The 20,919-nt window shown below is 37.9% G+C and overlaps 1 protein-coding gene across 8 annotated transcripts in view; it reads right to left on the reverse strand.

The window, feature by feature from the left end:
• Nucleotides 1-20,919, reverse strand: part of CNTLN (centlein) — a 352,032-nt gene that overhangs the window by 310,375 nt on the left and 20,738 nt on the right. Inside the window, exon 3 of one of the 8 annotated variants that reach the window (XM_024252707.3) lies at nt 8,559-10,151. The exons of the other annotated variants lie outside the window; for them this stretch is intronic. Coding sequence (XP_024108475.1) covers nt 9,989-10,151 — 163 coding nt within the window. The 3' untranslated portion in view covers nt 8,559-9,988. Of the gene's footprint in view, nt 1-8,558; nt 10,152-20,919 lie in introns of those variants that run through there. 8 annotated transcript variants of the gene reach the window in all.

The raw sequence follows: 20,919 nt of genomic DNA on the forward strand, positions 1-20,919 counted from the left end.
AATCACAGAGTACATTCTCTGACCACATGAAATCAAACTAAAAATTTGGCAAAGGAAAAATCGCCAAACACTTGAAAATTAAATAACACATTTCTATATAATCCTTGGTCATACAGAGAGTCACAGGAAAGTTAAAAATACATAGAACTGAATAAAAATAAAAAGGCAGCATATCAAAATATGGGGGATGAAGTTAAAGCAGCTGAGAGGAAAATTTATAAAATTAAACGTGTACATTACAAAACAGGAAAAATCTCAAATCAATAATCTACACTTCTGAGAGGTGACAGCGTGCTGGCAGCCCTCACAGCCCTCCCTCACTCTCGGCGCCTCCTCGGCCTTGGCGCCCACTCTGGCCATGCTTGAGGAGCCCTTCAGCCCGCCACTGCACTGTGGGAGCCCGTTGCTGGGCTGGCCAAGGCCAGAGCCCACTCCCTCAGCTTGAAGGGAGGTGTGGAGGGAGAGAGGAGGGCGGGAACTGGGGCTGCACGCAGCCCTTGTGGGCCAGTGTGAGTTCTGGGTGGGCGTGGGCTCGGTGGGCCCCACACTTGGAGCAGCCGGCCAGCCGGCCAGCCCCAGGCAGTGAGGGGCTTAGCACCTGGGCCAGCAGCTGCTGTGCTCGATTTCTCGCCTGGCCTTAGCTGCCTCCCCATGGGGCAGGGCTCCGGACCTGCAACCTGCCATGCCTGAGTCCCCCACGCACCCCCAGCCCCTGCCCTGCTGTGGGCTCCTGCGCAGCCGGAGCCTCCCCGACGAGCCCCGCTCCCTATTCCAGGGCGCCCAGTCCCATCGACCCCCGCAAGGGCTGAGGAATGCGGGCACATGGCGCAGGACTAGCAGGCAGCTCCACCTGCAGCCCCGGTGTGGGATCCACTGGGTGAACCCAGCTGGGCTCCTGAGTCTGGTGGGGGCTTGGAGAACCTTTATGTCTAGCTAAGGGATTGTAAATATACCAATCAGCACTCTGTATCTAGCTCAAGGTTTGTAAACACACCAATCAGCACCCTGTGTCTAGCTCAGTGCTTATGAATGCACCAATCCATAGTCTATATCTAGTTAATCTGGTGGGGACTTGGAGAACCTTTATGTCTAGCTAAGGGACTGTAAATACACCAATCAGCACTCTGTATCTAGCTCAAGGTTTGTAAACACACCAATCAGCACCCTGTGAGTAGCTCAGGGTTTGTGAATGCACCAATCAACACTCTGTATCTAGCTAATCTAGTAGGGATGTGGAGAACTTTTGTGTCTAGCTCAGGGATTGTAAACGCACCAATCAGCACCCTGTCAAAATGGACCAATCAGCATGATGTGGGTGGGGCCAGATAAGAGAATAAAAGCAGGCTGCCCCAGCCAGCAGTGGCAACCCATTCAGGTCCCCTTCCACACTGTGGAAGCTTTGTTCTTTTGCTCTTTGCAATAAATCTTGCTGCTGCTCACTCTTTGGGTCCACACTGCCTTTATGAGCTGTAACACTCACTGCAAAGGTCTGCAGCTTCAGTCCTGAAGCCATCGAGACCACAAACCCACCGGGAGGAACGAACAACTCCAGACGTGCTGCCTTAAGAGCTGTAACACTCACTGTGAAGGTCTGCAGCTTCACTCCTGAGCCAGTGAGACCACGAACCCACCAGAAGGAAGAAACTCTGAACATATCCGACCATCAGAAGGAACAAACTCCGGACACACAGCCTTTAAGAACTGTGACACTCACCACAAGGGTCCGCAGCTTCTTTCTTGAAGTCAGTGAGACCAAGAACCCACCAATTCCGGACACACTTCCACTTCAAGAAACTGAAAGTAATTTTTCTTTTTTTTTATTTGAGATGGAGTCTTGCTCTGTCGCCCAGGCTGGAATGCAGTGGCGCAATCTCAGCTCACTGCAAGCTCCGCCTCCCGGGTTCACGCCATTCTCCTACCTCAGCCTCCCGAGCAGCTGGGAATACAGGCGCCCGCCACCACGCCAGGCTAATTTTTTGTATCTTTAGTAGAGACGGGGTTTCACCGTATTAGCCAGGATAGTCTCGGTCTCCTGACCTCGTGATTCGCCCGCCTCGGCCTCCCAAGGTGCTGGGATTACAAGAGTGAGCCACCGCGCCCAGCCAAGAAACTGAAAATTATTGACAGAGATAACAACAAAAAGGAAATAATAAAAAACAGAAATCAACATAATAGAAAACAGAAAAATAATAGAGAAAATCAATGAAACTAAGAACTTTTTGGAAGCGCAATACTTTGCAAAAACTTCTAGCAAGACTGACGAGGGAAAAAATAGGGAAAAGACACATCTGTTATCAATATCAAGAAACAGGATTATCAATAGACACTGCAGACATAAAACCATAACAAGAAAAAACTGTGTACAACGCTATACACATAAATTTGACAACTTAGAAAAACTGACCAATTCCTCAAGATGCACAAACTACCACACTTCACCAATATGAAATACATAACTGAACAATCCTATAACTATTAAGGAAAGCGAATTGACAATTTGAAAACTCCCAGAAAAGAACTCTCCAGGTTCAGATAATTTACTAAAGAATTCCACCAAACATTTGAAGAAGAATAACATCAACTCTACATAATTTGTTCCAGAAAACAGAAGAGAAAGCAGCACTTCTTGATTCATTTTATGAAGCTACTTATCTCTGATATAAAAACCAAAGATAGTACAATAAAAGAAAGCTATACACCAATATCCCTCATGATTAGAGATGCAATCAATCCTTAACAAAACATTAGCAAATAGTATTTAGCAATGTATAATTGTACACCATGACCAAGTGAAATTTATTCCAGTAGGCAAAGCTGGTTCAGTATTCAAAAATAAATCCATGTATTCCACCAGATCAACAGTCTGAAGAAGAAAAATCTCCTGGTCATATCAAGTGATGCAGTACAAGCATTTCATGGAATCAAATGCCCATTCATGATAAAAAAATATTATCAGCAATCTAGGAACAGAAAATTTCCTCAACTTGATAAAAAAAAATTTACAAAAATCTTGCAGGGACCATTTAGTGAAAGACTGATTTCTCTCTAAAATAGGAACAGGGCAAGGATGGCCACTCTCACCACTCTTACTCAACATAGTACTGGAAAATATAGCCAGCACAATAAGGGAAAATAAAATAAAATAAAAGGCACACAGATCAGAAAGGAAGAAATAAAACTCCACTTGCTTACAATTAACATGATTATCTATGTAGAAAAATCACGAGATCATTAAAAAAATAAAATCTTAGAAATAATAAGTGCACATGGAAATCCTTATTCTATATACTAGTAATGCAAACATGGACACTAAACATAAAAATACAGTATCATTTAGCATCATACCAGAAAGTTTAAATACATAGGTGTAAATCTAACAAAAGATATATAGGACTTGCATGCTGAAAACTACAAAATGGTACTGAAAGCAATCAAAGAAGATCTAAATAAATGGAGAGACATCTTATGTCCATGGATGAGGAGTCAACAAACATGCCAATCCATTTTGAGTTAATATCTGTTTAAGAAGAGATTTAAGGAGGTCAAGCTTTTTTTCTTTTTTTGCCTGTGGATGTCTAATTCTTCTAGCACAATTTGTTAAAAGTACCGTCCTCTTCCCATTGAACTATTTCGCATCTTTGTCTAAAATCACTTGGGCATATTTGCATGGGTGTATTTCTTGGTTCTTTATTCTGTTCTGTTGATCTATGTGTCTGTTTTCTGTCAATACCACACCATCTTGATTACTATAGCTATAAAACACATCTTAAAATCTGCAAAAATGATTTCTCCTGCTTTTTCTTCCTTTTCAAAATTGTTTTAGCTATTTTAGTCCTGTGCTTTTCCATGAAGTTTAGAAGACTCTTGTCTCTATTTTTTAAAAATCTTGTTCAGGTTTTGAGTTGAACCTAGATATCAATTTGGGGGAGAATTGGTCTTCACTGATGCTGAAGCCATTAATTTTCCTTTTCTCCACAAAAATTTGTAGAAATTTTCCAACAGGATATAACCATTATTTTTTCCAAAATGCAAAAACTTTTCCCTCAGGTTTCCCGGAGTGATTCCCTTACAGTATATGATATCAAAGATGAAACATCAGCATAAATAAATATGATATTAATCATGTTGGAGGCCTTCATGTAAAGGCTTGTCAGATCAAATAGTTTATGGAGGAATGTGTATACACTTATAAGTAGACTTAGCAATAAAGTGCACTGAAACCTAGAAGTTTATATTTGACCTACTATGTATTTTACTAAGTTCGGCCTTTTCTAAGTAAAATTTCCCTTTTTTTAAAATTAGGCAGTTTTAGAATAATATCCAGGAAATAAAAATGACAATAGAAAAATGTTAGGCATTAAAACTTTTTACAATTATGAAAAATATATTATTTAAAGGCAGTATACAGCAAGATGACAGAGTAAGAAATACCAGCCTTCATCTTCCTCCCCCAAAAATAACTAGAAAGCTATCCATAAGCAAAATAGCCCAAAGAGGTCTCAAGAGTCTAATTAAGAATCTACACAACAAAAATGGAGGAAAAATTGGTGAATAACTGCACAGAAAGGATGGATGGGGTATTCCATAAAACCTAAAATGTCTGGGGACAACTAGGAACAAAGAAGAAGTGTAGGGAAATCAGTATCAGCCACACAGCAGGTGCTACCATGGTCCCCAACAGCCTACTCTGCAGATTACTCTTGGAGCCATAAACTGCTAACGAGCTTAACAGTCCCAAAAGCAGTCACAGACTCCCTGCATTTTGTCTCCTTAGTGTTCATAGGTACGAACTCCAGCAACCTGCTCCTCAGAGGACAACGGCAGCTTTCACCACTGAGATAAACAGTAGCCATAACCACCCCCCAAAAGAAGCTGCCACCCGCCGCAACCTCACGTATGCAACAGATCCCAGAACTACAGCTGCACTATTCACCTGCACTCCAAACCCCAGCTCAATGCTCAATCCATGAGTATCCATGCCTCAAACATTGAAGCCACCAACACAGCAGGCTAGCCCGTGCCCAGATCTTAAAGCCACTGTTCACTCTGCACACAACTGCACTATGGACCCTGGCTCCATGGCTACTCTAATGTGCTTGCACCTAGGACACTGAAGCCACCACCACAGGGACAGTAACAATGTCCTGGACCCTGGAGCTACCTATAACTTTGCACATAACCACACTTTGGACCCTGGCTCCCTAGCTATTCCACGAGCACCCATACTGCATACACCATTACCAAACTGGTGGGGGTGCCTGTGCCCTGGACACTAGAACCACTGCTACCCCAGACCCTGGAGTCACCATCCCTCCCTCCACACATGCCTGAGCTCCAAACATCAGCTCCATGGCCACTCCATAGGCACTGTGCTAAGCTAGACCCAGCACCAAGAGGGATACCCTCAACCACAACTTCCTGCACAAGAGAAAAAGAGATCAGGAAGACCTCAGCAGCCTTGGCCATCAAAGAACCCAAAAGCCCTCACTCCCCCTGCAGACACCTTATAACACACACAGCCTTGGCTGCTGAGGACTCCTACAATCTTAGCAGATACTGACTTCAGCTGACAAAACTGCATGGAGACTATACCACTGTATCCTCACCAAAGCTGGAACCATGGCACCTCATCAAGCCAGCACTCTTGTACCCATCTGTAGGTGAAAGTCTTTGGCCACTGAAATCAGTGTGTAAAGTCTAGAAGTGACTGCTCCATCAAATGCACAGATATCAATGCAAGGCAACAAACACAAAAAAATAAAAAACAAGATAACACCAAAAAACAAAATGACAATTTTCCAGTAACCAATCCCAAAGATGTGCAGATATTTGAATTGTCCAAGAATTCAAAATACAGTCAAGTGTAACTTAACAAGGATTCATTCTGAGAAATGCATCATTAGGTGATTCTGTCCTTGTGCAAATATCACAGAGTGTACTCACATAAACCTAAATGATATAGACTACTACACATGTAGGCTATATGGTACAGTCTATAACTCTTAAGCTACAAACCTGTACAGCATGTTACTGTACTGAATACTATAGGCAACTGTAACACAATGGTAAGTATTTGTGCATGTAAACATATCTAAACATAGAAAAAGTACAGTAAAAATACAGTATCATAATCTTATGGGACTACCATCAAATATGTACCCCATCATTGACCAAAACATTGTAATGAGGAAAATGAGTCTAATTGTTTCAAGGAAGTCCACTGAGCTACAAGAGAACACAGATGGACGACTAAATGATATTAAAGAAAACAATACCTGAACAAAAGAATGAAAACAGAGAGATAAAAATCATTAAAAAGAAAAAGAAATTCCAAAGCTGAGGAATATAACAATGAAATGCAAAATGAAATAGTGTCAACATCAGATTTAATCAAGCAGAAGAATCTGTGAACTCAAAAACAGATAATTTGAAATTACCCAGTTAGAGGAACAGAAAGAATGTAAAAAGGAATGTAAAAGTAAAGAAAGCCTACAGTACTTATGGAACACCATCAGGAGAACCCACTCTTGCCACTTTTATTCAATATACTACTGGAAGTCCTACCCAAAGCAATTAAGCAAGAAAAAGAAAGAAAGGCCATCCAAATTAGAAAGGAAGAAGTAAAACTGCCACTGTCTTTATATAGCACAATCTTATATAAAGAAAATTAAAGACTCCTTCCAAAACAAAAAACTGTTAGAAACTAGTAAACAAATTCAGTTAAGTTTCAGAATACAAAATCAGCATATGAAAATCAGTTGTGTTTCTATAACACTAAAACATACTCTCTGAAAAAGAAATTAATAAAACAATCCCATTAACAACAGAATCAAAAATAAATACTTAGAAATACATCTAACCAAATACATGAAAGATCTATAACTGAAAACTATAAAACATTGATGAAAGAAATTAAAGATACAAATAACTGGAAAAATAGCTCATGGATTCGAAGGATGGTTATTGCTAAAATATACATATTACCCAAAGCAATCTACAGATTCAATGCAATCCCTATCAAAATTCCAATGGCATTTTTCATACAAGTGAAAAAAAGTCATAAAATTCATATGGAACTGCAAAAGATCATGACTAGCTAAAGCAATCTTCAGCAATAAGAACAAAGCTAAAGCATCACACTTCCTGATTTCAAATCAGATTACAAAGCTATAGTAATCAAAACAGCACGGTACTGGCATAAACACAGATAAACAGACCAATTGAACAGAATAGAGAATCTGAAACAAATCCATACACAAATGGTCAACTAGCTTTCAACAAAGGTGCCAAGAACACACAATGTGCAAAGGAAAGTCTCTTCAATAAATGGTACCGAGAAAACTAGATAGCTACATGTGGAAGAATAAAATTGGACCCTTATCTTATGCCATACACAAAAATCAACTCAAAATGGATTAAAGGCTTAATCCTAAGACTTGAAATCACAAAACTAGAAAAAAAAATAGGGAAAAGCTCCTTGACATTGGTCTTGTCAATTATTTTATAATCTCCAGTTTAATATTTGATTTCAATTCATAGAACCAGAGTGAGAACCATATTCAAAAATTCAAAGGAATGTACCAAGGATATCTGGAGCAATCAAAGGAGACCCCAAATATTCACAAGGTTGTCATTATGTTCTATCAGGTTTAGGATTACTCAAGATTCTAAGGCCAAGTGTGGTGGCTCAGACCTGTAACCCCAGCAGTTTCTAAGGCTGAGGCAAGAGGATGCTTGAATCCAGGAGTTCAAGAACAGCCTGGCAAAACAGCAAGACCCCATGTGTACAAAATTTTTTAAAAATTAGACAGACATGTTGGGTGCACACCTGCAGTCCTAGCTACTTGGGAGGCTGAGGCAGGAGAATCAGTTGAGCCCAGAGATTCGAGGCTGCAGTGAGCTATGATCATATCACTATACTCCATCCTGGGTGACAAAGCAAGATGCGGTCACTTAAAAAATAAAAAGACTCTAAATCTATTCAAATAAAAGGTAAAAAATGGATGCCAGACTATGGCAGTAAACAAACTTTCCATAACTCCTGCCCCTGTAATTTGTTGCTAACTTGGTCTTTCGGTAAAACTATCACCTTCACTAGAACCAACACAAAACTTCACAATTCATCACCCTACTCTACCCACTCTTATTCATAATCCTTATTCAATAGAGCCATCTATGGTTTCAAATAAACCAAAACTGAAAAAAAAGGTCTTTATCATAAATGGTATATAAAGTATAACAAAATAAATAGATACCTGTGGTTAATAAATGTTGCTATACAGGACATTTATTCAACAAGTAAACTTCAGAGTTTCAAAATAATAAATAGCCTAAAAATCTGCTATGCTAACTTATATGCAACTTTCAAATTAATTGAAGATCACATACAGAATCAGCATGAGTAGTCACGTATTTTTATTTAATTGTTAATATCATCGAAGTTACATGTTATTTTTTCAACTTAAACACAGTTATTAAGACATAACCAAAAAAACCACCACCACCACCAAAAAAGCAGTCCCAAGTACCATCCTTAAATGTATTCATTAGGTCATGTATTACTTATTTCTTAAATTTGGGGACGTAACTTTTTTTTTTTTTTTTTTACTTTCTTTGCTAACTAACATCAAGAAAGACAGGAACATAATCTTTTTCCTTCTTACCCATTTCTTCCCAACATTGATAGCCCTTGGATCTAAACACATTTAGATAGATTTTCTTTTGAGTGTTTGAGAGGGCTAGTGTCCGTTGCTATGATAATATTTGCTATCTGCTAACCAACACATAGAATCAAAAGAGGATTCCAATAACTCAACATGCCTTATTATCTAACTTTTTACTAGTCACACTCAGGAAATAAACATATTTGAATAGCAAAAACCATTATATACATTTTATAATGTGTCTCCCAGTCTCTCATCATACCAGAAGTGACGGGGTAATTTTCCCAGAGTCTGACATGTGTAATCTTGTCAGACTGCTTTATACTGCCCCAGAGGGAAGAGGACAATGGAGTGCCTACACACTTGCCAGGGAGCCCCTCTCTTTGAGTTTTCCTCAGGGTACACTACCCCAGCACTTCTGGGGGCTGTGCCGTCTGACCAGTGTTTATATGGCAGGTGTAAATCCTGATTTTTAGTCTAGTTTTTTAACATAATACTTATTATGTATGGTTCACAGCTAAGCGACATGGTGTACTATGATGACACTTCCTTTCATGTATAACTTTTTGTTTCTCTGAACAGTTAAAAATTGCATCACTCTGTTATTAACAACCTCACTGTTTAGCTGACTGCATTAATCTCACTGTGAAGATACATATGCTATACCTCATTGTAGAATTTTTCACTTACTGACAACTGTTAACATCAGAGCAGAAAATGTCTTGCTTGCTTTCTAGTGCCCCTACAAATACCTTTGGTATATTCTTCCTTTTAGGTTCTATCAGGCCTTAACAGCCTATGCACCTTCCCTTCCTTCTGACATTAAACACATGCTTGCTAAGAGAAGCATAAATTTATGCTGACCTTTTGGTCCTTGAATTGTGTGTGAATCTCAAAAGAAAAGCAGTATAGACAGCTTTTCTAATTCCTCATGTGAAAAATAAGAGGCAAAACTGAGAGATGAGAAAGAACAGGATATTGAAAAGAATTTTTTTGAAGTGAACTCATCTAGAGTAGGAACTCTCAAGAAACTTACACACACCCCTTACAATCAATATGGCATCACATTTGGAATCCTACAAGGAAGTGATGATTTAGTAGTCATGTTAATTAATGTAATGGAGAGAAATGTTAAGAAAAGCTCTTTTTCCTTTTTTAAAAAACAAAAATTATGTCACTTTTATTTGTGCAGTTTTCTGTTTACTTATCACTAATCCTTTCTAAAATTCTCAAAAAGTATGAAATATCTTTCTCAAAAACATTACAATCTATCAGTGCTAATTTTTTCAGAGTCATCCTTCTTAAAGAACTGTTGTAGTCCTGCTTCATTGAGAACTACTGCTACCAAGTCTTCTGTATCTTCTTTCATCTTCACCTTGGAATATCTTTATATTATTCATGTGTTGGATCTCACATTTTCTCAATCCCAACTTTTTATGTTTTTTGGTATATTCTTCGTTTTGGTGGTACACATCTTCCAGTGGCCTCCTAAGAATATGTACATGGGAGATGTGAGACCATGTATTACAGAAAATGTCTTTATTATTACTTTAAACTTGATTAATATTTGGCTGGTTATAGAATTTTAGGTTGAAAATAATTTATCTCCCAGAATTATGAAAGCATTGCTCCATGTCTTCTAGCTTCTAGCAATTGAGACAATCACTGTTATTCTAATTATTAACTCTATGTATGTGGCTGTATTTTTTCCCAAGAGGTTTTATGATCTTCTCACTATCTCCAACATTCTAAAATTGCATAATAATGTACCTTGCAATAGTTCTTTGTGCCGGACAATCAATGGATGCTTTCAATCCTAAACTCCTGAGCCTGAATTTGAAAATTTTCTTGAATTACTTCCTTTAAAATGTCCATTTTTCTCTGTTCTCTGCTACTGAAATTCCTATTAATCACTGTTACAGCACCTATATTGATTCTTATTCTTTTCCTTTTGCTCCTATTTACTACTCCTTTGTCTCTGTTATAATTTTTGGAATATTTATTCAACCTCATCTTCTAGCCCCTCTAGTTAATTTTTTATTTTGACAATCATTTATTGTTATATTTATTTAATTTCCAAGTACTCTTTCTCTTTTTTTGTCACCTGTTCATGTTTCACGTACACCAAATTTTCCCTTACATGTCTTACAATATTAATCATAGGAGTTTTTTCCTTTGTTTTATTCAGCATATCTCTGTCTTCTCTGAACTCCATTTTTCTGTTACTTCTGGTTTCTTATCCTTCATATTAAAAGTTTTACTCAAATGTCTTATGATCATTTGTTTCACATTCATATTTAAGAATGAGGAACTACAAATGATGTTTGATAGTTTTACTTGGCCTAGGATGGGGGTGGAGGGCTTGCCCAAAGGTCTCTATAGTTAACAGTGTGGGGGAAGTGTCATTTTGTTAGGACCTGTCAGTGTGTCTCTGTTGTTTCTCTAGGGATGCTTAGTTTCTCCAGAGAAGAATTATTTTGTCTTATGCCTGGATAGTTCAGGACTCTGCTTCCAGCAACTCTGAGGCTGAATAATTCAGTTAGTGTCCCATTATTCAGTAGAATAGGCATTCACTTATTCCCCCAGTTTTCATAATAGCTAATCCTGTACCTTGATATGCCTGAGGTCCCTAAGTCCAGAAGATACTTATATCAATTTTTCAAGGAAATAAAATTCCTGCCTCCTGCCTTAATGAGAGGAGGAGGACCAGAGAGTCTACATGCTCCTTATATAGACTTTAATTCAATTTTCTCATTTTGTAGCCTCATCCTTCACTCCAACCATCACAGATCACTGATGTCACCTATTACTAGAAATTTCTACATTCTATATATTTCAACTTTCCCCATTCTGCTAAGTCAGTTACCACTTATCAATTCACCTTACATAATTCTAGAATTTACTAACATCCGTCATCCACTGTCACCTTTTCTCTATTTCTCTTTAGGTGCTTCTACACTTTTAAAACTCTACTAGTCATTTTAGTGGGATTTGGGGAGGAGGTAAAGATAAATACTTATGCTTAACCCATCACATTTAACCTAAATTCCTACTGTCATAGTTTCAAATTTTCACTTTATATGAAAAAAAATGTGGTATTCTCTCAATACATGGGATCAAAGGTTGAAATTAATTATTTTAACAAAAGTCACTTAGGAAAATGTTCCAAGAGGCCAGGCACGATAGGTCACGCCTGTAATCCCAGCACTTTGGGAGGCCAAGGCGGATGGATCATGAGGTCAGGAGTTCAAGACCAGCCTGGCCAACATGGTGAAACCCCATCTCTACTAAAAATACAAAAAAAAATTAGCCGGGCATGATGGCAGGCACCTGTAATACCAACTACTTGGGAGGCTGAGGCAGGAGAATCACTTGAATCTGGGTGGCAGAGGTCGCAGTGAGCCAAGATTGCGCCACTGCACTTGAGCCTGGGCAACAGAGTGAGACTGTGTCTCAAAAAAAAAAAAAAAGAAAGAAAAAAAAGAAAAATGTTCTAAGAATCTGGACTTTTATTCTAGTAGAGCGGTTAAAGTCCTACATAAAAATAAGGAGTTCTTGGCTGGGCACAGTGGCTCACACCAGTAATCCCAGCACTTTGGAAGGCTAAGGCAGGCAGATCACCTGAGGTCAGGAATTCGAGACGAGCGTGGCCAACATAGTGAAACCCTGTCTCTACAAAAAATACAAAAATTAGCTGGCTGTTGTGGAGCACACCTGTAATCCCAGCTACTCAGGAGGCTGGGATTCTCCTGAGTCAGGAGAATCCCTTGAACCAGGGAGGCAGAGGTTGCAGCGAGCCGAGGTGGCGTCACTCCACTCCAGCCTGGGCAACAAAGCTAGACTCCACCTCAAAAAAAAAAAAAAAAAAAAAAAACATAAAAATAAGGAGTTTTATAAATTTGATGTTAAATCCGGACTTGGTCTTATACATATTCGATTACAGCTAACAAATGTTTTTTTTTTTTCTTTTGAAAGAATGAAAGATCGTTTCAATAGATCAACTTTTTTTTTTTTTTTTTTTTTTTTTTTGAGACAGAGTCTCACTCTGCTGCCCAGGCTGGAGTGCAGTCAGGCAATCTTGGCTCACTGCAACCTCTGCCTTTCAAGTTCAAGTGATTCTCCTGCCTCAGCCTCCCAAGGAGCTAGGATTACAGGCACGCGACACCATGCCAGTTTAATTTTTGTATTTTTAGTAGAGATGGGTTTTCGCCATGTTGGACAGGCTGGTCTTGAACTCCTGGCCTCAAGTGATCTGCTGGCCTCAGCCTTCCAAAGTGCTGGGATTACAGGGGTGAGCCACTGCTTCTGGCCATTTTTTTTTTTTTTCAGACAGAGTCTTGCTCTGTTGCCCAGGCTGGAGTGCAGTAGCATGAATTTGGCTCACTGCAAACTACACCTCCTGGGCTCAAGCTATCCTCCCACCTCAGCCTCCCAGGTAGCTGGAACTACAGATGTGCGCCGCCACACCCAACTAATTTTTGTAATTTTTGTAGAGACAGGGTTTCACTGTGTTGGCCAGGCTGGTCTTGAACTCCTGAGCTCAAGCAATCCACATGCCTCAGCCGCCCAAAGTGCTGGGATTACAGGCATGAGTCACTGTGCCCAGCCAGATCAACGTTTTTTAATATGCAAATACACTTATTTATTCTTATCTTCAAGATACTAGTTTCCACTACCTTGTATTATAATATCATGCATTTGCTTGTTCAGTTATTCATTCATTTATTCAGTGCCTTTGTGCCAGGGACTGTAATAAGCACTGTGGAAAATATGCACAATATGGTCCTCCCACTGTTCAATGGAAAAGGCAACAAACTGACACACAGAAATAATTACAATGAAATATAAATGCTGTTAAAGCAATATTCAAGAGACTACTGAATAAGCAGAATCTATCTATGCATGATTTGCTAATGATATCTAATGAATCACAAAAACACAGTATCAACTTGTACTTTATTATACTGATTTCTAGAATAATTTCTAAAAATGGGGGGAAGAGCATAATTATCATAACAATAAAACAATGCATTAGTACATTCATATATCATCCAATATGGTATGGCTGTGTCCTCACCCAAATCTTGAATTGTAGCTCCCATAATCCCCACTTGTGGTGGGAGGGACCCAGTGGGGGGGTAACTCAATCACAGGGAGGAATCTTACCCCCCCAACCCCATTCTTATGATAGTGAACAAGTCTCACAAGATCTGATGGTTTTATAAAAGCGAGTTCCACTGCACATGCTCTTTTGTCTGCCACCATGTTACGACGTGACTTTGGTCTCGTTCACCTTCTGCCATGATTGTGAGGTCTCCCAAGCCATGTGGAATTGTGAATCAATTACACCTCTTTTTCTTTATAAATTACCCAGTCTCAGGTACATCTTTATTAGCAGTGTGAGAACAGACTAATACCTCATCAAAACCAGAAGTCTGCCTAAAAATACAGTTAACATCCTCCAATCTAATTCCAAATCAGTAATTAATGTGAGAAGTCACTCCATCCATTGAAACCAAAATGAAAAAGAGCTTCACCCTGCCCAGTTAGAAATGTTTCCATTGACTGACTTTATGGCAACTGTTCTACACCCCACAGTCTGTGCACCCTCCCGCCCACCAAACCACTTCCCTCCCTCCATCCTCAGGTGCAATAAAAGTAAAGCAAATGCAACAACTCAGGGAAACACCCAGATGGAAAAATAATTAATTATACCACCTATATGTTTTATGAGGTCCTCAAGAGCATTTGGTGATTCCCTGAAGACCACTATTCCAGTTCTCTTCACACTGTATTCTCTTCTACCAACAAAGCTTAGTGTATCTCTAGTGAAGGTAGTGTGTAACAAAGTATAGGAACTTAAGGCAATGCTACTCAAAATGCAGGACTGTGAATTGGTTGTTACTAGTTGGCCATAAAAGAACACAAGACAAGGCTGGGTGCGGTGGCTCACACCTGTAATCCCAGCACTTTGGGAGGCCAAGGCGAGCAGATCATGAGGTCAGGAGATGGAGACCAACCTGGCTAACACAGTGAAACCCTGTCTCTACTAAAAATACAAAAAATTAGCCGGGCACGGTGGTGGGCGCCTGTAGTCCCAGTTACTCAGGAGGCTGAGGCAGGAGAATGGCATGAACACGGCAGGCAGAGCTTGCAGTGAGCCGAGATCGCGCCACTGCACTCCAGCCTCAGTGACAGAGCGAGACTCTGTCTCAAAAAAAAAGAAAAAAGGAATAAAGAAAGACAAGTATCAAAGCTTTCTCAGTGAAGAGGGCACAACGTTGATATACATTCTGGCACATTCTCCTTACTAGCACAGGTCTTCAGACAGACCACACTGAGATCACTGCCCTAAGACAAATAGATGTCAAATAACTATTGATAGAAAAGAAAAAACAGAAAGTAACACAAAAAAGATTAACCACAGAAGCAAATGTAATGAAAAAAAAAAGGACTGGAGGAAACAGATTAATAGCTCAACTCTGGATGGATCTGCAGCAGCAAAGAAACACAGTAATTCACTTCCTGAGATTATTTGTAACAGTAGATGGATTATAAGCTGCAGTACCTAAAGTTACACAAAATGCAGGACAGCACACTGTTGGGTAAGTCTACAAAATTATTCACAATATAATTTTAGCAGGCAAATAATAGTAATTGTTTTTGCTTTACTCCAAACTCAAAGTTCTTTATGGAAAAAATAATGTATTACTAATACTAATTTTTAAAGCCAGGATGAAATTTGTGTCTAAGGCAAAGATACTGGAGTTTGGCACACATTTGTAGTTATTCAAAGAAAAGTTGAACAATTCAAGCTCTTATGGCTCCTAATGTATTAATATTTCTACGAAACTCCATGTTACTGTTTCTTCAATGTTTATTACTCCTGCCTCCTGAGATTGTTTCCTTATGTGTTTAAAGATAAAATACAGTGGTTGTACTCTATGATACCAATAATCTAAAGTGAGAGTTTATATATAATAGCAAGGAAATTAGATTTGTAGAGCTAATAAACAAATGATATATTCAAAATGTCCTTTTTCCAGTAGTAATTTATAATAAACTCATAAAGTGACAGGTAAACTTAAATATCTACATATCATAGAAAATAATATTTTCTACAAATTTATACGAATAAAATCATAGTATAAAAATATTTTCTAGTATGACATTATTCTACTAAGGAAATCAAAATTTGATTTTCAACAACATAAACTTCTAATTACTTAGAATTAGTGAGAGTGAGAACTTTTTTAACTTTTTCCAGAGATCAAATAATTACATTAATATGAATATCATTATAGTATTTATCAAATTCTTATTATAAATTGTCTCTTTCTACAAATGTCTTTCCTATTAGAGAGTATTCTTTAATAGCTAAATGCAGAGCTATCTCTTTCTCTAACTTTTTCAGAGTGTCTGACAATCAAATGACATTCAATTGATACCTGATGAATGGGTAAATGTGGTGGAAATATCTGTTTTAACGATGGCCATGCGTGTCTAAATCTCACAGTCAGGTTTCTTTGCAACATGAGGTATCCTCTAGGCATCCAAGCTTAAAGGTTACATTTTTCCTCCAGATATCCATTAAGAAAGTCCTAGAATTTTCATTGGCTACCTTTAACTTGAATTTTACAAATTATTTTCTTTGGTGGCTTATATCTTTCTTTGTCTCAAAGTAAAGATGTAAAACAGAACTTTTGTTTGGAAAAGAAATCAATAAGATGTTCAGAGCTGAGCTACTGAGAACCAAGATAGAGGATTTGAAAGTTAAGGACACAGAGGAATTACTAAATTTGAGTGACACTGCAAAAGAGGGAGTGACTGAACTTGGGCATTGATTTTCTGTTCAAAGAGTCCAAAAGGTATCAAAGATTACCCTCAAGATGTGAAATTTAAAGAAAAGGAAGAATATGGCATGCCTGTGATAGTGAGAAAGTTAGGTAGTAAAATAACTAAAAGAAGAAGCCAATAAGTTCTTTACATAATATAGTGAGTTTGAAGGGCACCATAGGACATGAATTAGACATGGCACAACAATGGATATACAAAGATATATAAAAGAAAAATCCCATGGAAAGGATATAAAACGGCCCTTAGAGCTCACTTACAAATAATAAGAGAAATGCAAGTGAAAACTACTTCAGGATATAATTTTTTACATTTCAGATAAAAAAATTTAAAAGTTTAAAAACAATATGATGGCCAGGAATGTAGAGAAAATAAGCACCTTCTTATATTTTCTGGTGGAAGTGTAAGTTGGTACAACTTCTAAAGTCAGTGATTTCACAATCTCTATCACAATTGCCATTGTATCTTTTGATCCAGTATTTATCTATTGAAGTATAACAAATTACCCCAAGATTTGGCAGTTTAAAACAACAAACATTGAGAGATGATGATTGAAGAGCTCTCCTGACCCACTCTCCAGTGAAACTGGTGAAAATTATTAACAATCACCTAAAGCCTCTAAAAAATGGTCCTAAGATCAAACAGCAAATGAAGAAACATCTATCCAAGAAAATCTATCAATCAGTATGAAAGGCAATGTTTGTGGTATCTAAACCAAAACCACTGCCTCCTTCCATCTTTCCAGCTCAACATGGTGTAGACTCCATTCCAGACAGCTGCAGCCAAGAACACAGGGCTCCCTCTTCCTCCTGTTCCCAGTTGGAGGGTTTTCCTCCCAGGAAGAACAGGATATCAACAATTCTCATCCTGCCCCAGCTAACTGCTGCTGAGGCTAAGTCCAACTCAAGTGCAATTGAGTAGTGGGTACTCCTTTCTTCCGTCCAGCTCCAAATTATGGAACATAGGCTCTAATTTGGGTGTAGCATATTGAGACCCCAGCTTGTGATGCACAGGTGTCATGTGAGGAGAGGCAAGCCAAGAGAACCTTAGGCTGCTGCCTCCCTTCCACTAAGCAATCAGCTCCTAGAGCGGGGTGGGGGTCACTCAAAGAGAAGCATAATATTGTTCACATCCTCAGCTCCAGAGGCCTGACTCAGAGACTTTGCTTGAAAGGAAAAGCAGTATGTAAAACAAGGCCTAACCTCTTTCCAAAGAAACTGACTTTATTTGCAACACAGTGTAGAGAAGTTCAAGCTTAGAAGTTCTAGTCAGGATAGACCATATGCTTGGCCATAAAACAAATGTCAATAAATTTTAATGCAATGGAACAAAATTGGAAATCAGAATCAAAATTGGAAAACTGAGAAGCTCACAAATAAGTGGAAATTAAACAACACGCTTCTAAATAAGCAACAGGTCAAAGAGGATATCACTCTGAGATTAGCGAAAATAAAAACAAAATATAAAAACTTACGAAATGCAGCTAAAGCAGTGCTAAGATGGAAGGATATAGCTCTAAATGCCTATATCAAGGAAGTGGAAAAGTCTCAAGTCAATAAAAATAAAAGCAAACTAAACCTAAAGCAAGCAGAATGAAGAAAATACTAAAAATTAGTGGAGAAATTAATACAATAGAGAAAAGAAAAACAGAAGAGAAAAAACAATACAGCCAAAAGCTGGTTCTTCGAAAAGATCAATAAAATTGACAAACCTTTAGCTAGACTGATCATGATAAAGAGAAGCCTAAAATTACGAGAATCAGAAATAAAAGGGGGGATATTACCAATCTTTAAAAAAAATAAAGAGGTAAGGAATACTATGAACAACTATACCCAGCATATTAGATAACCTAGAAGAAATGTGAAAATTCTTGGAAAGACACAAACTACCAAAACTGACTCAAGAAAAAATAGAAAATCTGAATCAACCTATAACAAGAAAATGAACTCATAACTATAAAATTACCCACAAAGAAAAGCCTAGACCTGAATGGATTTACTACTGAATTCTACCAAATATGTAACAAAGAATTAATACCAATTCTTCAAAAATTCTTCATAAAATATAAGGAAACAGTTCCCAGATCATTTTACAAGGCTATTATCCTCATATAAAAAGCAAAGACATTACAAGAAAAGAAAACTATGGACTGGTACCTCTTATAAATAGGTATGTAAAAGTCCTCAGCAACATACCAGCAAGCCAAATTCAGCAACATATAAAAATAATTATATACCATGACCAAGAATTTATCCTACAAATGCAAGGTTGAGTTAACACATGAAAATCAATTTATGTACTACATCACATCAATAGAATACAAAACAAAAATCACATGATCATCTCAATAGACAGAAAAGATACAGGTTGAGTATCCCTTATCTGACATGGTTGGGATCAGAAGTATTTCAAATTTTGGATTTCAGAATATTTTCATACACATAAATGAGCTATCTTGGCAATGGGAACCAAGCCTAAACACAAAACTGATTTCTGTTTAACATATATCTTACGTACATAGCCTTAAGGTAGTTTTAATTAATATTTTTTAATAATTTTGTGCTTAAAACAATGTTTGTGAACACTGATCCCTCAGAAAGCAAAGGTGTCACTATCTCAGCTACCCATGTGGACAACCTGTGGTTGCTTTGCATCACTATCCTTCCTGAATCTAAATTTATGCACTACTGATAAGCGATCATTTTCTTACACTTATTCACAAATAAGTACTAAGTAAAAAATATGACATACATGTCTGGCATGCTTGGCAAAGACATATTATCATAGCAGAGAGCAAATTCAACTTTCCTCAGCCTTCATGTTCTATTCAGGCCTCAAATGACTGGATGATGGCCACCCAAATTGGAGAGGGCAGTCTGCTTTACTCAGTTCATCAATTCAAACTCTAATCTCTTCCAGAAGCACTGTCACAAACCCATCCAAAACTAACGTTAATCCAAATATCTGGGCATCTGATGGCCCAGTCAAATTGACAATTAAAATTAACTTTCACATTGAGGAAATGCTCTTTTCTCTTCTTTCTTCCTCTTACCCCACCCCCTTTCTCTACCTTCACCTTGCTTCAACCTTCTCATTCTTCAGACATCTTCTCACTCAGGAAAGTACATGAAATTTTAGTAAAAAGTAATGGTATTAGCAAAGGATAATCCTGAAGCCTCTCTAATGGAAAAAGATAAATCATTACTAATATTTGGTACGTATTGATTGTTATCAGCAAATATATTAGGCTATGGTTTTGAAACATGGTAAGTCATGACACTATGACTGAAGCATGGGGATTCAGGCCAAATGGTATCAGAAAAAGAGTCTTCTCAAAACATGGCTGAAGTTGCCCAATGAACAACACTAACACTCAACCAAGACCCCAATGAGTTTTGCTGCATTCTCCTTCTGTTCTTTATTTTCTATCGAGGAGACAGTAGACAGTGTTATTACTAATATTATTTGTTGTGGCGTCCACTTCAGCCTCCAGTATCTTTCTACATAGTGTGATATCAGTTCTACATAATTACAAATTTAAATACAACTTTGTACCTAGCAACATTAATTGCGACTTTACACAATTACATTGCTTCCCAAAGGATTAAGTCCACAGGTTAGCTAATATAGAGTGCTTTCAATTCTATTTTATTATTTCAATTATAAATCATTCTGAATATAACTTTTAAATGCAATGGGAAACTAAAAAATTTGTGTGACTTGCTTTATTGTAATATTTGCTTTATTGCAGTGGTCTGGAACTGAACCTGTAAAATCTCCACAGTAAGCCTTGTAAATAGTAACATCTAAAAAGATTATTTTTGCCAAAATATCAAAAATGAATCTAAATAAGCTCCTATTTATGGCAACTATAGGGTACAGAGTACTACAATAAGCCAGATTTGGGGAAACTCTACAGAACAAATAACCCAATTTATTCCAAAAATAAATTGCAAGGAAAAAAAAAGAGTAAGAGAAAGATGGAAGAGGAAAAAAATGAACCTATATATTCAGCAGGTAGACTATGCATGTTTGATCCTCCTAGGAACAAACCAACCTTTTTTAAAAAAGGTATTAGACAATCCGAGAAATGTGAAAACGGACTAGATATTTAATTATAATAGAGAATAATTATAGAATTCAAAGCATGATGATGATACGATGGTTCTGTTAAAACACCCCTTATCTTTTAGAGATAGTCCTTATTCATGGATTCTGAATTTGTAAACTGGCCTACTCAATACAATTTATTTGTTAACATGAAACTCAATAATTGTGGCACTACTGAGATTCAAGATGGCCAAATAGGAACAGCACTGGTCTGCAGCTCAGCGAGATCAACACAGAAGGTGGGTGATTTCTGCATTTCCAACTGAAGTACCCGGTTCATCTCACTAGGACT

Source organism: Pongo abelii, chromosome 13, assembly GCF_028885655.2.
Source record: "Pongo abelii isolate AG06213 chromosome 13, NHGRI_mPonAbe1-v2.0_pri, whole genome shotgun sequence".
Taxonomy (NCBI): Eukaryota; Metazoa; Chordata; class Mammalia; order Primates; family Hominidae; genus Pongo; species Pongo abelii.